General features: G+C 42.2%; 1 protein-coding gene across 1 annotated transcript in view; it reads left to right on the forward strand.

The window, feature by feature from the left end:
- Nucleotides 1-14,588, forward strand: part of Aoah (acyloxyacyl hydrolase) — a 226,754-nt gene that overhangs the window by 101,822 nt on the left and 110,344 nt on the right. Inside the window, exons 7-11 of the mRNA XM_060372382.1 lie at nt 4,361-4,421; nt 5,441-5,511; nt 6,295-6,343; nt 8,791-8,839; nt 10,884-10,978. Coding sequence (XP_060228365.1) covers nt 4,361-4,421; nt 5,441-5,511; nt 6,295-6,343; nt 8,791-8,839; nt 10,884-10,978 — 325 coding nt within the window. The remainder of the gene's footprint in view (nt 1-4,360; nt 4,422-5,440; nt 5,512-6,294; nt 6,344-8,790; nt 8,840-10,883; nt 10,979-14,588) is intronic.

A 14,588-nucleotide genomic window follows, 5' to 3' on the forward strand; every position in this document is an offset into this window, starting at 1 on the left:
ATTATAATCATAATAATGTTTACAAATTGATTAAAGAAAGGCCAAAAAGAATTTTTGTTTGGGCATTAATATATTACATTTGTAAATTTGATAGATCTGAGGAAACCAAAATTTGCATTACATAATAATATGGCATGTACATTCTAGTAGGGAGTTTATATATATATATATATATATGTGTGTATATATATATATATCATTAAAGAAGCAGGAGGGAACACAGTTAGGCAAAACAAAATTATGAGTCAACAACCAACAGCAGTCTAATCTTTTGTGGATTTTCTTAGGCCTTGGTGATGATCCGTTTTTCTGTAGCTGGGTTGTTATCCCATGACATGCTTGATCTGGGAGGGATGTATCCAAGTGTGAATAGCATCAACCTTGACAGAAGTGGGGGTGGTCAGGATGACAAGGTGTGGTCCCTTCTGGTGGGATCCCAGTTTCTTTTAAACCTAACATTTCAGCCTTTAGTTGAAGATAAAGGGCAACATACTTTCTTCTGTAACTACTTCCCAGCTGAAATTAGGGTATTTCTGTCATGAAGGCTGGAATACTAATCAAATACCAAAGGTTGGGGTTTCAGGCAGTAGATGGCATTCATCAGAAGCATCTGGGTTGCTGACCCAACTGAAGAGACAAGGAGCAGTCACATTGGATGTGTTGGTTTACATCAGCTTTCAGCAGGGCCCAAAGATGTTTGGAGCAGTTTGCAGCAGTTTGCAGTCCGCAGCTGATTCATGGATGGTATAGAAGCCAAGTGGAACTCTCCTGGAACAGATATAGACTAGGGGCAGAAGTTGAAGCTTAAGAACTTAAAGGAAAATATTACATTTAGAACTTGCCCCGCAGGAATAAGCAGTATGTGGGAAAGCTTAGGCTGCTGATTGATAGGGGTACCATTCTGTGATAGGTGAATCCAGGTTGCAACTCCCTAAAGCTTACTGGGCTTTTTGGCTTCTTAATTAGGTTCTTTTACCTACCACAATCCCTCCCAACCTCCAACAGTAGGTAGACAAGAAAGAAGGTTAGAGGGGAAATTAGGCATAGACCTATTTAGAATACTTCTTGCTGATTAGGGGCATTGTGTTTCTTGGGACAAGTCCAGTCTTCATCATCAGAATACCAGCAATTCAGCAATCCAGCAATCCAGCAATCCAGCAATCCAGCAATCCAGCAATCCAGCAATCCAGCAATAGCAAAGCAGCAGCAGGGACCACCAGCAGCAGCAATGGCCGCAGCAGCCTCCATTGGCCCTCTTGAGCTCTCCCATTAATACCCTCTCAAGAGACCCCATATACCAAACATAAACTATCTGCAGCTGGAAAATATCACACTCCTCCTAGAGTACAAAAAGAATCATAGTTAGTGGCTGTGGACAACCTGAAGCAGCCCCATGTCCCACAATTGGGATTAAAACAAAACCATATTCACATAATATAACTGGATTTTTTTCAAGTTATTTATGTTTTTATAAATTACAGTTTATTTACTTTGTATCCCCGCTGTAGCCCCCTCCCTCATCCCCTCTCAATCCTGCCATCCCTCCCTCATCTACTCCCATGCCCCTCCCCAAGTCCCCTGATAGGGGAGGTCCTCCTCTCCTTCCTCTGACCCTAGCCTATCAGGTCTCATCAGGACTGGCTGCATTGTCTTCCTCTGTGGACTGGTAAGGCTGCTCACCCATCAGGGAGAGGTGATCAAAGTGCCAGTCACTGAGTTCATGTCAGCGACAGTTCCTGTTCCCCTTAGTAGGGACCCACTTGGAGACTGTGCTGCCATGGGCTATGCAGGGGTTCTAGGTTATCTCCATGAATGGTCCTTGGTTGGAATATCAGTCACAGAAAAGACCCGGAGCCCAGAATATTTGAATCTTTTGCTCTCCTTGTAGAGCTCCTGTCATTTTAACAAACTAAAATTCTCACTGCAGTGCTCCTCTGACAATACTCTGAGTAGAATCATTCCATGCTTCTTCCTTAATGCTGTGGTAGCCATCTATCCCTTAGCCAAATCCCTCCAATACCTACTTTCACTTTTCATAGGCTCACACCCCCTCCAGGTGTTTGTTTTACTCCTTAAAATCTGCCAGTCTTATTTGATGAAGGCCTGTCCTCAGGACCTCATATTAACTTGATTCCATCTGCAAAGACCTACCTAGATTAAGTCCAGGTCCACAGCTACTAGGAGTTATAACTTTAACTTATGTTTTCAATGAACATAATTTAAGTCATGGTGAAATTTCCCCCATGCTCTGCAATCCATCATCACTTGAGCTTTGTGGGACTACATTTGCTGAAGATCTCTAGGCCACTATTAGCATAGCGGAGAAAGATGGTGGCAGCCATGGGTCTGACCCACATTCAGAATATCTTAATAGTTATAAACCTTTCCTAGCTCATCTGCCAACAAGAGCCTGGAAGCTAGCTGGCCTGAATCCCAGAACCAATAACTTCACACCTTTCTGTGGATGGGGTTAGGTTCAGGGAGCCTCGGGTTATGAGACAAGGGGACTGTCAGACATGAAAAAAAGATGCTTCAAGCTGTGGTTCAGCCAACCTCCCAGATGTCCAGTCATTATATTGTGCCCAGCTCGAGCTGATTTGGTACCCACATCTCTTCTTTAATGGCACCATTGGAATTTCCAGTGCTATCCAAGTGACAACTTTATAACGAAACAACCTTTGACATTTTGAATTCAGGAGCATCTGGAACCATGGATTTTCTTGACCCAACTTAAAAGGAAAATTATTCATTTGTGAGAGAAGCAAAAACAGCACATGTTTTATTCTTTTCAAAAAAAATAAAAAAAGAAGAGAACCCTATGTGCTTCCATTATAATTTGTGTCACATTATAAGGTATTTGGTGATTTACAACTTACAAAAGACATGTAAGTGCAGTGGCCTTTGCTTTTTCAGCCAGTCTGTGGTTCAGTAATCATCATTATAACAAAATTAGCTCATGCTCTCAATATATCAAGAATGACTGTACCTGTTGAGGCGAGGGCTATTAATGTCCCCTTTCAAACAGGTAAAGTTACTCTCCAATGGCTACAGATCTGGCCAAGAATAAACCTGAGAGTTGGACTCATCCTGTTCTCACCAGCTTTCTAGGCTCTCAGACCCCTTCTTTCGGTAAATAAATAGATTGTCAAGATCCACCCTACTTGTTTTAAGCTCCATTCATTGACATCAAAGCACTCAAGTCTGCTTGGATGCCCTTTATTCCAAAGACCAGTACAAAATCTCACACAGTCCCTTGTTACTAACTCTAGATTTCAGGTTCTATACACAGCCTCATCCTGCCTCATGACTGCATTCTTCCTCTGTCTTATATCTGATCACACACACACACACACACACACACACACACACACACACACACACAATGGAGGGGAAATCAGTGCTTCCATTTGAAGAAGGAACTGTCCGGTAACAAGGCACAGGGATGTCCTTCCTTTCAGAGTATCCATAGCTTTGGTCTGATTCATTTTGGCCATCATGCCTGTGTCTTTGGCTACCCAGGCTCATAAGGAGGTGTGTAAGTTACCAGCTAATGTCCATTAAATGCCAAAGATTCCTAGAGCGAGGGGTTAAAAGGAACATTTTATTTTTAAAGAGAGCATACAAAGGGTACAAAGACAATTTGGAATTGTCTTACTCTGTGTTCTATTGCTGTGAAGAACATCTTGGTCATAGCAACTCTAATAGAAGATAACATTTAACTGGGGCTTGCTTACAGCTTCAGAGGTTTAGTGCATTGTCATTATGGCAAAGAGAGTGCTGGCATGCAGGCAGAAATGATGCTGGAAATGTTGAGAATTTGATATCTGAATCCACAGGCAGCTGGGAGAAAGAAAGACACGTGGCCTGGCTTAAGCATTTGAAACCCCAAAGTCCACACCCAATGACACACTTCCTCCAACAAGGCCACACCTCCTAATCTCTGTCAAGTAGCAGCACTTTCTAATGACCAAGCATTTAAATATATGAGCCTATGGGAGCCATACCTATTCAAGCCACCACAGGACAGATGGGGTTCATTGACTAGACCCAACACGTAGCCTCCTATTTTGTGGGTACCATAACAACAATCTCCCATGTCCGCTACAACTACAATTCATTTATTTTTCCTTCCCAAATGGCCCAAGTTAAGCAATAGAAAAAAAAAAAAAAAAAACAGACATCCTAATAAAGAGCAGTGATTGGCCAAGTGCAACTGATACTCTAATATGCCCACAGACTCCAGGCTTTATTTTTAGATCAGCGTCTGTCACAGAACAGCCTGCATTTGAACATGGTTATTTTCACAAGCATCATTTCTCTTTTTGTCTTAGCTCACCGGGTGTTTTGTTTTCCTTTCTAGCTCTATAAAGAAGGCCGTGCCGTTCAAAGATACAGATTCAGACAAATACAGTGTCTTCCCAGTGAGTACTGTTGTGAGGGAACAGGTGTTCATTGAACTGCGTGTTATATTTTATCTACAAGTGTCTCTCCTTTAATAAGACAAGACTGAATTTTGTTTACGAACACACAGAACATACACCAGTTCACAAGCATAAGGGCTTTTTCAACTTCATAAAAACATCAGCCATAAAGGTAAACTATGGACCCAGACGTTCTGTTTCCTCCACTTCCCACTCCCAGCTGCGGCTCTCCATGGGGACTGTTGTTATCTAAACGGGTAGTGTGACGTCTTTTGGAAATCCATACACCTGCTTGAATTTACTCTTCAAAGTGTGTTGACAAGCGGGTTGGGCTTAGAGTTGATAGGATGCCAATGAGGTTCCTAGAAACCCTAGGAAAGAGAACATTGACTGATAGAATTTTGATTTCTGGTTGTTTCATGCTATTCATCAAAATACAAATCCAAATGATTGTATTGCAGTTCACATAAATTATTTTTAAATTATCCAGCGAAAAAGATTCATCGCTGTAAAAATAGATGGATTATTTTATACCCTGAGAATACTGGTGGTTAACAGAACAGCAGGTTGGACAGTCCTGCTGTTTCTAAAAATATGCATGGACACCCATACATATACAGAGAGCCACAGCCACAGACATATACTCACACTCATACACCTGCCACACAGCATACATGTAAGGCACACACACACATATGCACATATATACACACACACACGTACATATATACACATACATCCACTCTAACACCTCCAGACACACACTCAGTGTCACCCATAAACACACATTCATTTACACATTCATTTACACATACATGCCTGCCTATTTCTGGGTTTAGTGTCATTACATTTTCCCTCACACAGCTTGTTTTATATTAACTTTAATTTCCCTACTTACTGTCAACATTCGAGTTAAAAACTGCAGATGTCAATCTCCCTTGGACAGCTCTGATTAACCTTCCCTTTGTGTAACTTCAAAGCAGGCCTAACCTCCTCTTGTGTGTGTTCTTCAATTTCAGACGCTGAGGGGCTACCACTGGCGAGGGAGAGATTGTAATGACAGTGACAAGACAGTGTACCCAGGCAGAAGGTAACTCTTGTTGGGGTGAGACACAATGGCTTTCCCCAACGTGGGGAACCCCAGTTGCAGGAAAAGGGTTCTGAATTTTTTCATGCACACAGTATTTTGTCCAAATATGGTTACCAAGAACCTAATACTTGCAAAGTACTCTGGGTAGCATTAGGCACTAAACAAAAAAAAGAAAGGTGCCTCTTTTGATGACACAGCAGTCTAGTAGGAGAAGCAAGTTATACAAAAATGACACAATCCCCAAGTGAGATCTACCGGTAAGTTAGACCCAGAAGTTTAGTCCCGCCCCCTTTGAGCAAAGTGTGGACTTCACATAATGTGACACATGTCCTGCTGGCGTCCTGACCTGCTGTTCAACAACCATAGCTCTGCCTCCAAAACATGGCTGTGGCGCCTTTGCTGACACTGTGCTTCCACTGCTAGAGCAGCAAGCTGACAAGGTCCTTGCTGCACAGCTCGCAGGCAAGTTTTTACAGCTTTACCTTGCTAAAAAAAAAACGAGCTGCTGAGTTATTTCTGCCCACCAGTCCACGACTACACAGCCCACAGGAACACTCAGTCATTGAAAAGAATGGCTTCAAGGCTAGATTCTGAGAAATACTCCAAATCAAGAACGCAGAGGCTTCTAAGAAGCTCTTACATGTCACCGCACATATGGGGTGCTCTTCCTTGAATAACAGTGTTGTCTTACAGTGGCATTTCCTGTGACACCTGTTCATGGAACTAACATTCCCTGAGCGTTTTGTAGACGCCAAAAGACCAACGCTGATGTTTTCTTTGTAGGCCAGACAATTGGGATATCCATCGGGACTCTAACTGTAATGGCATCTGGGTAAGCAATGAGTTAAAGTCAAACACATGCTCTTCATTTCTGTTCTCCCCAGTGTGTATTTTCTTGAGCCACACAGGGAAGATGAGAGCCTAGGGGAACTGTTCTCCTGCTACTTGCATGAGGGATAGAGATTTCCCAACACATAGGAAGATCCTCAGTGGTGTTCTCAGAACGGAGGCTCACTCAGTCATAGAGAGCCCTGTTAAGCCATGCTGTAGTCACCCCTGTCTAATTCCTTCATTCTTGTTGGAACAGTGTGATGAAAAGGAAGTCTATAGCACCCACTGGGGAAAGCCACAAGGTGTTGCCATTTTGTGACAAACATTTGTTTTCTTTCGTATGCCTTGTCAGACAACATGGGAATTACCCTGCATCCACCACTTACACCCAAAAGCTTCTGATCCTGCTACCCTAGCTCTCTGCACATAATGGGTTGGTAGCTTTCAGGGAGAGAAATCAGAAAGCCAATCCAATACCTACCTGTGGGTAACAATGGCTGCAGATTCATTTGTTACAGTCATGTTAAATTTACATAACTTGAGGGCCCTTGTGGAAAAAAAGAAACCAACTTACAAGTACAAATTCAAGTATGAAAGTAGATTATTACTTAGAAACATGAAAGAAATCCTTACAAATCACCAGTCTTAGAAATTCGGGTCAGTTTCTTTTGAGGTCTTTTTTCCACAAGCCTGAAGTGCTGCTATGGAAATACTTACATCCTATCAAGACCACGGCCTCTCCGCTCTTCCTAGAACTGCAGTTCCCAACCTTGCTAGTGTTGTGACCCTTGACCCTTTAATACAGTTATTTATATTGTGGTGACCCCCCAACATGAATTATGAAGTAGTAATAATTTATATTATAATGTGTTTATATTATATTTCATAACTAATTTTTCTACTGCTTTGAATTATAATGTAAATATCTGGTATTCAGGATAACTGATATGTGACCTCCAAAAGGGTCATGACCCACAGGTTGAGAACCACTGACCTAGCATGTTAAGGAGTTTTCAGCCACTCCCAGGCTCCCACAAACCGAAACTGTGCAGGCAGGGAGCCTTGAAGATAAGGATTGCTGGTTTTGAAGGAAATTGTTGCTTTATTCTTCTGCTTAGACAAAGAGAAGAAAGTTCCTATAAGTATTTTTCTCTCTCAAGGACAACAGTGGCCCAGGCTTGCACTAGCAAGCCCCTACAGTATGCATGAGGACCTATGGCTTCTGGGATATAGACAGCATGACAGATAACTGTGTCCATCTCAAACATTCTACACTGAGTCAAGCTACCTTTTTAATGGGGTAGAATATTTGTATTAGAGCCTTAAGGTATAGAATACACAAGATAGCTCTTTTTGTGATAAACCGAAGCTTTATTGTCTTACCTCAGCATAAAGGATTAGTATGTTAGAATGCTTTGTTTGTCCCTCCTGTTTGTGACATGGTATGCCACTTCCATAAAGAGGTGGCCAAGCAAAGACTGAAACAAATCCACCATGAGCTCAGAAAGCAAAATCTGAAGTTCGTTGTTCCCAATTAGAGGGAGAATGATCTTCATATCTTCAAACCCTTTCCTTTCTTCAGAGGAGAAATGACTCAGAACCGCAAAGTCGGGAACAAGGACAAACAAAGATGGATGTTTCTGTTTCTTTCTGACCTTTTCATGTGTTTCTGTGTGTGTTTTTGAGCTTTCAAGATCAGGAGCAAGAACTCACTGTTTCCATCATATCTCTGGCCACGAAGCACCTTTGTCTTAAAAATACTTCTAATGTCTTTTCCAAGAGACAGGTACTCCACTAACTGTCAGTTTGGCAGTTAGTGGGTTGATTTGATGACTCAGTCCCACTCAGAGCCTCCTTGCCCTTCTGGGGCTTTTTAACCCTGGAGTTGTTGACATTTAAGTTAGACACATCATCTTATAAACTGTAGAATATTTTGCAGCCTCCTAGGACCCTGTCCACAAGATGTCAAGGGTACCCCATTCCACTGTGGCAACCACAAGTGTCTCCACTCTGCATCAATGTCCCCCGGGTTAAGTGTGGGATAAAAGGGTGAAATGGATGGAAAATTGGTGTTCCTGAGATGTCTGGACACTTGATCTCCAGCTGGCAGACTGTAAAACACACCCTTGACTGTGTCCTCAAGACCCAGTCAGCCCTCAGTCCTTCAAGAAGATTCACTCCTGACCCAGCTCTGCTTCTAAATGGTTGCCACAGATTGCTCTGAAGGAGTAAGCCTCATTTCTTGTTATCTTCCTGTTCTATTCTCAATTCCTCTTAAACCTAGCTCATTACATGGAGTATTGTTATGTTGAATTAGAGGCCCAGGAGGCTTGAAAGGGTTTTATATATTGATTTGCCTTGCATGTTAAATTCGGTTGGGAAGGATTTGGTGTATGTGTCTCATAAATTTAAGACTACACTCCTAATCTCTTCATTTCTCTTTTAAAGGGTATTGATCCAAAGGATGGAATTCCATATGAGAAGAAATTCTGTGAAGGTATGAACTAAAAGTTCCTGTCTTACCACAGTAGATGCTTCTTTTCTAGTTCAATCAAATGGAAGAGAAAAAATATAGACATCTTTATGAGGCCATGTCTAAGGTTAGCAGTTACTTTAAAGTACTTAATTTATATTAGTTTTCAGAACCTATCAGAAAAAGACAGGAACAAAAGAGAAGGCAGATCTAGAAGATGCAGGATGTAATTTGTCTAACTGATGCTTTCACTTGGGGCCTGGAAACATTAATGATAACATTAGAGAAGACTGCAGGGTGGATAACAGAGTAATCAAAATCTGGGGCTTATCCAAATTACAACACAGGAAGTAATATTTAATCATTCATATATCCTTTTCAACATACATCAAGGTTAATCACCCTATACTGGGAAGACAGTCTCTAAAGATGAATATGTGAATGACCTAAGAGAGGAGCCAAGCTTCAGCCGGCAGATCCATCCAGAAATAGTTAAAGTAAAAGCTTCCTACTCTAAAGGCCCAAATGCCTGGGCGTCTGAGCCACAAGTCTGAAAACCCATTCCAAGGGGGAACAAAAACTAAGAATTTTTCCTGTTTTATATTAGTCAATTCTTCTCTTCTTCCTTGAAGATGTTTTTTAGTCATGCACTCATTCGACAGGTGTTTCCTAGATAACTACTCTATTTTATCTGAAGGGCTACACTTGATTAAAGTAAACTTTGACAAAGAACAACCTAACACCTAGTTGTTTCTAAGTCCTTAGAGGGGCAAAGAAGAGAATAGGAAACTGAAAGACCCATTGCATAGTTACACAAATTAGAAATAGTTGATGATTGACAAAAAGAATGAGTAAGTTTATAGCTAAGCCTGGTGTCACCAGCCTGTAATCTCATATACTCAAAAGGCTAAGGTAGGAGATTGAACATTCAAGTCTTATTTGGGCTACAGGTGATTTCAGACTGGCCTGAGCAACTTAATGAGACCCTGTCTCAAACAAAACATAAAAAGTAGGGCTGGGAATATAGCTAAGCATTGGCTTAGCATGTGCTGGGTCTTAAGTTTAATCCTCAGCACAACAAGAAGAAAAATAGGAGATAATGTGGTGACTAAATCTGGAGTTTGGGGAGTGGCTCTGTGACGAAACACTAGTTTAGTATGCATGAGGTCTAAGGTTCAGTCTCCAGGACTGCAATAATATAACAACAACAATAGTCATAATAAGCAACAAATGCAGATTTTGATGAAACTCTAAACCTTCTGGGCTAGTGAGTCCAGGAAGGAAGACCCCTGAATCTCCAGAACTCAGCACATTGTTCCCTTCAATGTCCTAAGCCAGGGTTAGGGAACCACCACAGTAAGGCTGGGTCAGCCTAGGCCTCATTCCAGTGGTTTGGGTATGGAGGAAGGAGACTTCTCTGACTCTAAAGGGATCATTTGATTTTTCTAGGCCCTTAAGTGGTTAGAAGGGTGTACCCTCCAGTAAGTGATTTGTGTAGAAGTGTCTCAGAATCTGATTAAGTGATTCTCATATCCACATGCAGGCTGCACAGAGACCTTCCTAACTCTTTCTCTCTATTAATCAAAAGAATCTTCCATCTGGTACCTTTTGTGTATGTGGATTTAAGGACTTTAAGAGACCATCACATTTTAAACTATCAAAATTGCTCCGTGAGGTCATTATCTCTTAAGGAGAATCAGTGTGTTCTCTAAGAAAACCATTTCCAGAACTGAAATGTAGGTCATCTTTCTGAACTCAGATCAAGCCTGATTCATGTGTTCATCCATCATCCACTCCGGATGTTGTGCAGCAGTTGCTTTTATGCTGAGCCAGGAAGCACACCTGTGTTTGTGCAGCTTAGCTAGCAGTTCCAATGGCTGAGAGAATCTCATCCGCCTCCTAAATTCTCCCCTCACATTCTCCAACACCTGAGAAGTGGCAATGTATCACTGTTGAGATGTACTGTGCATTCAATACACCCCAGAATGTCTGCTCATATACCTTACTCACTCTGGAGGCTGCCCACTGCTTGAGTATATAAATAATGTAAATAAATTGTGCTTCCTAGGTTCACAGCCCAGGGGAATCATTTTGCTGGGAGACTCCGCCGGGGCTCATTTTCACATCCCTCCTGAATGGCTGACAGCCTCGCAGATTTCTTCGGTAAGTAATTTTGGCAGTACCCATTACGGATGTGCTGGCCTTTGCTTTTGTTCCCTGTGTTCTCAATGTGAAGCCAGCTCCAAACAGGTGCAAATTTCCCTTTGCAAAAATCACTACTGCTCCTATAGCGGAAGTGGTGGGGGCTTACCCACTGTCAGTTCCAGGCAAGTGCAGGCGAAGGATCTCTCCTCCTCACCTTCCCAGCCTCAGCCCAGCTCCCACCAGAAAAAATAAAATAAAAAAAGATGGCAGTCAAGACTGGCTGGTCTCCAGAAGAAACACGGTCATACGTTGCATTCTCCTGAGAGTCAGGGGCATAGTGAGTCTTTCCAGCTTGGATGCTACCTATAAGCAAGACAAGGAAGGCTAGGCAGAGCAAGCTGCTGGGATCCTGATAGCCACCGCTGTGCTCCATGGACCAGCATCAGGAAACAGAGAATCCTCCCACCCCTTCTTGACGAACAGAAAGATCTTGGAAAGATTTCTCAAGTGAAAAAAATAATGAAACAGTCGTGATAAATATTGATAGACTCACAGACAATAAGGAAAGGAGAAAAGGAAACAACAACAATAATCACTGACCTTACCAAACACTGGGCCATGTGAAAGAGGTTTTCATGTGTTAGATGATCAGATCATGAATACAGGCAGTCACCCGATCTGCAAGTTCCACACCCATAGAATCAACCAACTAGATAGAAGCTGTAGGCATTATAATACTGAGAGCATTGGTAATGGACATGCACAGACTTTTTCTTCTCATTTCTTGAACAATATAGCACATTAACTATCGACATTGCAATTATATTGTATTCGGCATTGTAAGTACTCCAGCGACATTTAAAAGTATTTGGGGGTGTGTATACATACAAACACTGTTCCATTTTATACAGGAGACTTGAGCATCCAAAATTTTTGGTATTGAAAGGTACTCAGAAACCATTTCTCAAAAATGCCAAGGGGCTACAGCATGGGGAGAAAATGGATGATGAGTGTATGTCGTGGGGTTTTCACCTGAGCACACACCTGCCAGCTTATCAGAGGGGCCATTATCTTTCCTGGTTGAACTGGGCAAGCATTTAGGACTTATGTGGCAAAGAATAAGACCAAAAGAGCTAGGCAGGGACACGTGAATGGCACACCCAAACAAAAGGTGCCTTGTTATCTGCAGCTTCAGCTTCCTAAGGTGGGAGCTGTCGTGAGAGAATGTGTACTGGATCCATCTACATAACTGTCAGGCCCCCTTGAAAAATAAAGGTAGAGATGCTCTTAATTAAAATACAAAATAGAGATATGTATGTTAGCACATATCTATAATCTAATTATTTGAAGAAAGCATCAGGAATTAAGGACCAGCTTTAGCTATATATTGTTTGAAGGCAATCTGAGCTTCACAAACCATGTTTTCTAAAAGTCCCATTAAAGATGCTGTGGTGGCTGCTAGTTTTATTTGAACAGAGCTAGAGTTATTTGGGAACTGGGAAGCTCAGTGAAGAAACCCCACCACACACACACACACACACACACACACACACACATTCTTACACACATACCAGATTTGTCTGTAGACAAGTCTGGAGACCATTTCATTAACTGATAATTGCTGTGGGAGGGCACAGCTCATTGTGGGCAGTACCATACCTGAGCAGCTGTCCTGCGTGGCATAAGAAAGCGGGTTGATATACCATGTGTGTCTTTCTGCTTCTGGGATACCTCACACAGGATGATCTTTTCTAGTTCTATCCATTTGCCTGCAAACTTCATGAATTTCTTGTTTTTAATTGCTGAGTAGTATTCCATTGTGTAAATGTATTATACTTTCTGTATCCATTCCTCAGTTGAGGGACATCTGGGTTGTTTCCAGATTCTGGCTACTGTGAATAAAGCTGCTGCAAACATGGTTGAGCAAATGTCCTTGTTGCATATTTGAGCATATTTTGGATATAGACTAGAAGTGGTATAGCTGGATCTTGAGGAAGCACTATTCCTAATTTTCTGAGAAAGCACCAGATTGATTTCGAAAGTGGTTGTACAAGTTACTAAAATCTGTACACCTAAAGAAGCTAAGCAAGAAGGAGAACCCTGGAGGACCTCAATCCTCAGTCAGAAAGACAAACGTTATAGACATAGGAAGAGGGAGAAAACAGGGAACAGGACAGGAGCCCACCACAGAGGGCCTCTGAAAGACTACCCAGCAGAGTATTGAGGCAGATACTGAGACTCATAGCCAAACTTTGGGCAGAGTGCAGGGAATCTTATGAAAGAAGGGGGAGATAGGAAGACCTGGATAGGACAGGAGCTCTACAAGGAGAGCAACAGAACCAAAAAATCTGGGCCTTGGGGTCTTTTCCGATACTGATACAACAATCAAGGACCATGCATGGAGATAACATAGAACCTTTGCACAGATGTAGCCCATGGCAGCTCAGTGTCCTAGTAGGTACCCTAGTAAGGGGAACAGGGACTGTCTCTGACATGAACTCAGTGGCTAGCTCTTTGATCACCTCCCCCTGAGTGGGGGTAGCCTTACCAGACCACAGAGGAAGACAATGCAGCCAGTCCTGATGAGACCTGATAGGCTAGGTTCAGATGGAAGGGGAAAATGACCTCCCTTATCAGTGGACTGGGGGAGGGGCATAGGAGGAGGAGGAGGGAGGGTAGGGTTGGGAGGGGATGAGGGAGGGAGCTACAGCAGCTGAGATACAAAGTGAATAAATAAATTAATTAATTAGGAAAAAAATTAAAAATTTAAAAAAGAAAAGAGGTTGAAGGAGCCATGGGAAGTAAGCTACTAAGCAACACCCTTCCATGACCTCTGTGTCAGCTCCTGCCTCCAGGTTCCTGCCTTGAATTCCTGCTTTGACTTCCCTGGATGATAGAATGATAGCTTTAATGTGAAATAAACCCTCATCTCCCCAAGTTAATTTTGGTGATGGTCTTTTATCACAGCAATGGAAACTCTACTGAGACAGAAATTGGTACCAGCTCGTGAAATATTGCTATGACAGACCTGATCATGTGCTTTTGGAAGGATTATGGAAGAACTTTGGACTAGAAAAACCATTGAGTGTTTAGAGTTTAAAGAGCTATAGTGGGAATTTAAGAGACAAATGCTGGGAGTTTGAAAGAGAAAGGTGTTGAAAGAAATGCAGATGATAGAGGCATGGCTTGTGACATTTCAGAGGAATGTTTGGAAGTCCCTTAAGTACTTGTGGTGGTTTACATGAGAGTGGCTCCTCAAAGTTCATATATTTGCATGGTTAGTCTCATATGTTTGCTGGCTAAATTAATCATTTGGTAGGATTAGGAGGCATAGCCTTGGTGCAGTAGGTGTGGCATTGGTGGAGGAGCTGGGTTGCTGAGGGTAGGCTTTGAGGTTTCAGAAACCCATGCCACCTCCCACCCCTGTCTGCTGCCTATGAACACGATGTAGCTCTCAAATACTCTAGTGCCGTGACAGCCCACGTGCTACCATGCTCATCACATAAGAATGAACTAACCCTCTACAATTGTAAGCAAGTCCCCAATTAAACACTCTCTTTTTTAAGAGTTGCTATGGTTTTTGTCATAGTGTCTATTCACAGCAATAGAACAGTGACTAAAACAAGAC

The sequence above is a fragment of the Meriones unguiculatus genome, chromosome 19, assembly GCF_030254825.1.
Source record: "Meriones unguiculatus strain TT.TT164.6M chromosome 19, Bangor_MerUng_6.1, whole genome shotgun sequence".
NCBI classification, from domain to species: Eukaryota; Metazoa; Chordata; class Mammalia; order Rodentia; family Muridae; genus Meriones; species Meriones unguiculatus.